The 2,159-nt window shown below is 38.5% G+C and overlaps 1 protein-coding gene across 1 annotated transcript; it reads left to right on the forward strand.

Moving 5' to 3' along the window:
• Positions 1-589: 589 nt before the first annotated feature.
• LOC115878443 lies at positions 590-1,719 on the forward strand. The gene is made up of 3 exons (XM_030894953.1): positions 590-897; positions 1,044-1,285; positions 1,388-1,719. The coding sequence occupies exons 1-3, from the start codon at positions 590-592 to the stop codon at positions 1,717-1,719; spliced, it is 882 nt and encodes a 293-aa protein (XP_030750813.1).
• Positions 1,720-2,159: the final 440 nt, after the last annotated feature.

Genomic DNA, 2,159 nt, shown 5'->3' on the forward strand with positions numbered 1-2,159 from the left:
GAAATTATTTTTTTTTAAATAAAAACTAAAAGAAATCCAAAAAATTTTCAAAAAACTTCGAATTTTCCAAAAAAAAAAATTGCGAATTACCAGTTAAAATAGTTGCACATATTTCTGGGACAACCTTTATATATTTCGTACAACTATTAATATAGTTTGGGATCTTTACTACCAGAAATCAACAGAGGGATTAAGTTAGCATGGAGTATATATGGACGAAACTCAATCATATTCAAATCTAGAATCTTGGTTTTTCCCAGCATATTTCGTTACAATGAGCGTTGTGTGATCTGCAGTTTCCTTATAATGTCGCTTTTAAGTGTCCAGGTTTCGCATGCATAGGTCATGCTGATAATACACATTTGTCGAATGTTTTCTTCTTTAGATAAAGCTGTTACTCTATTTAAAGAAAAAAAAAACATTCAATCATGGTGTACTACTAGTCATGACATATGCTTGCAAAATCTTTAACAATTAAAACCGACATTACAAGGAAATTGCAGGAATCGCGGAGCTCTTCCGAGTATGTCTGATTGGTAGTTATTTCTTATGGAACGGCAATTATTACGAACAAACAGAAGGTGTCGCAATGGGCAGTCCAATCAGCCCAATAATTGCTAATTTATTTATGGAGAGATTTGAAGAAAAAGCGCTAGAGTCATCCGTTCTGAAGCCCGCTGTATGGTTTCGTTATGTGGACGATACATTTGTGGTTTGGAAACAAGGACGTGACAGCCTAGATGACTTTTTTCATCACCTTAATTCGCAGAGCCCGAGCATAAAATTCAGCAAGAAAACCGAAGTAAACAACCAACTGGCCTTCCTCGATTTGCCTGTCAAGAGAAATGGCGACCATTTGGATCACACGGTGTATCGAAAACCCACTCATACAGACCGGTACTTACACAAACTATCAAATCACCATCCAAGCCAAAAACAGGGGATTATCGGAACATTAGCAAATAGGGCAAGACGTATCTGTGCTAATGAACACATCCAAGAGCATAACTAAGCCATTTAAATAAAGCCTTTCTTGCCAATAGCTATAATGACAGAGAAATAAAGGCGGCGCTGGCGCCTAGGCAGAGGAGACCTGACGTCAATGAACAGGAAAACATCATTAATAAGGCCTTCCTTCCATATGTTTCCCAGGTCACCGATAGGATTAGTAAAGTTCTCAAGAAGCATAACATCAAAACCATATACAAACCTACCCGAAAAATAAGGGACTGCTTAAGACCAGCCAAAGACAAAAGAGAACCATTATCCTCTGCAGGGATCTACCGTATATCTTGTTCTTGCGGTAGCGTATATATTGAAACTACCAAACGCTCAGTAGAAACGACACTTTCGGAACACAAGAGAAACTGCAGATTAGGGTAAACAGAGAAGTCAGCCGTAGCAGAACATGCTCTAAGAGATGGTGACCATAAAATCCAATTCGAAAACACCCAAGTCATTGCCACAACATCTGGATATTATCCTCGTCTGGTCAGGAAAGCTGTTGAAATTCAAAAACATTCAAATAATTTCAACAGGAAAGAACAAACTTTCTACCTTAACAGAATTTGGCATCCAGCTATATCTAGGACCAAAGTAGCAGCACAGAGAAGTAGACCAGTTCCGGAAGAACTACCACCCGAACAACCCCACATATTAGCAGGAATAATAGCTGACCATTCTTCGGCGGCTGATTCCTCGGAGGTGGACTTTTTTTAGTGGGTATCAACCGAGTCCCACACTGTCTAGGGGTTATTTCTAGGACCGTCTCTCTCGAGATGGTTATGGAAATGATCACTATTCGTCTATAAAAGATTTTTCAACCACCCCCTCACCAAAAAAAAGCGTTAGGAAACGTTAGGAAGCAATTCTAACCAACGACGGCCTAAAAACCCGAAAAACAATTTTTTTTTCAACAGCTTCCCTGACCAGACGAGGATGATATCCAGATGTTGTGGCAATGACTTAAGTGTCTTCGAACTGGATTTTGTGGGAATGTCGGAATTTTTTAGGAAGCAATTCTAACCGACGACGGCCTAATAACCCGAAAAACCAAAATTCTTCAGGTTAATTTAGTTACTAAAAAGCATCTGTTTAACAACTTTGTTATAAACTGTTATTTTATCAGTTACCTACCAACATTTATAAGTAAAACTAAG

Source organism: Sitophilus oryzae, unplaced genomic scaffold, assembly GCF_002938485.1.
Source record: "Sitophilus oryzae breed Bouriz unplaced genomic scaffold, Soryzae_2.0 scaffold_1512_pilon_pilon, whole genome shotgun sequence".
NCBI lineage: Eukaryota > Metazoa > Arthropoda > Insecta > Coleoptera > Curculionidae > Sitophilus > Sitophilus oryzae.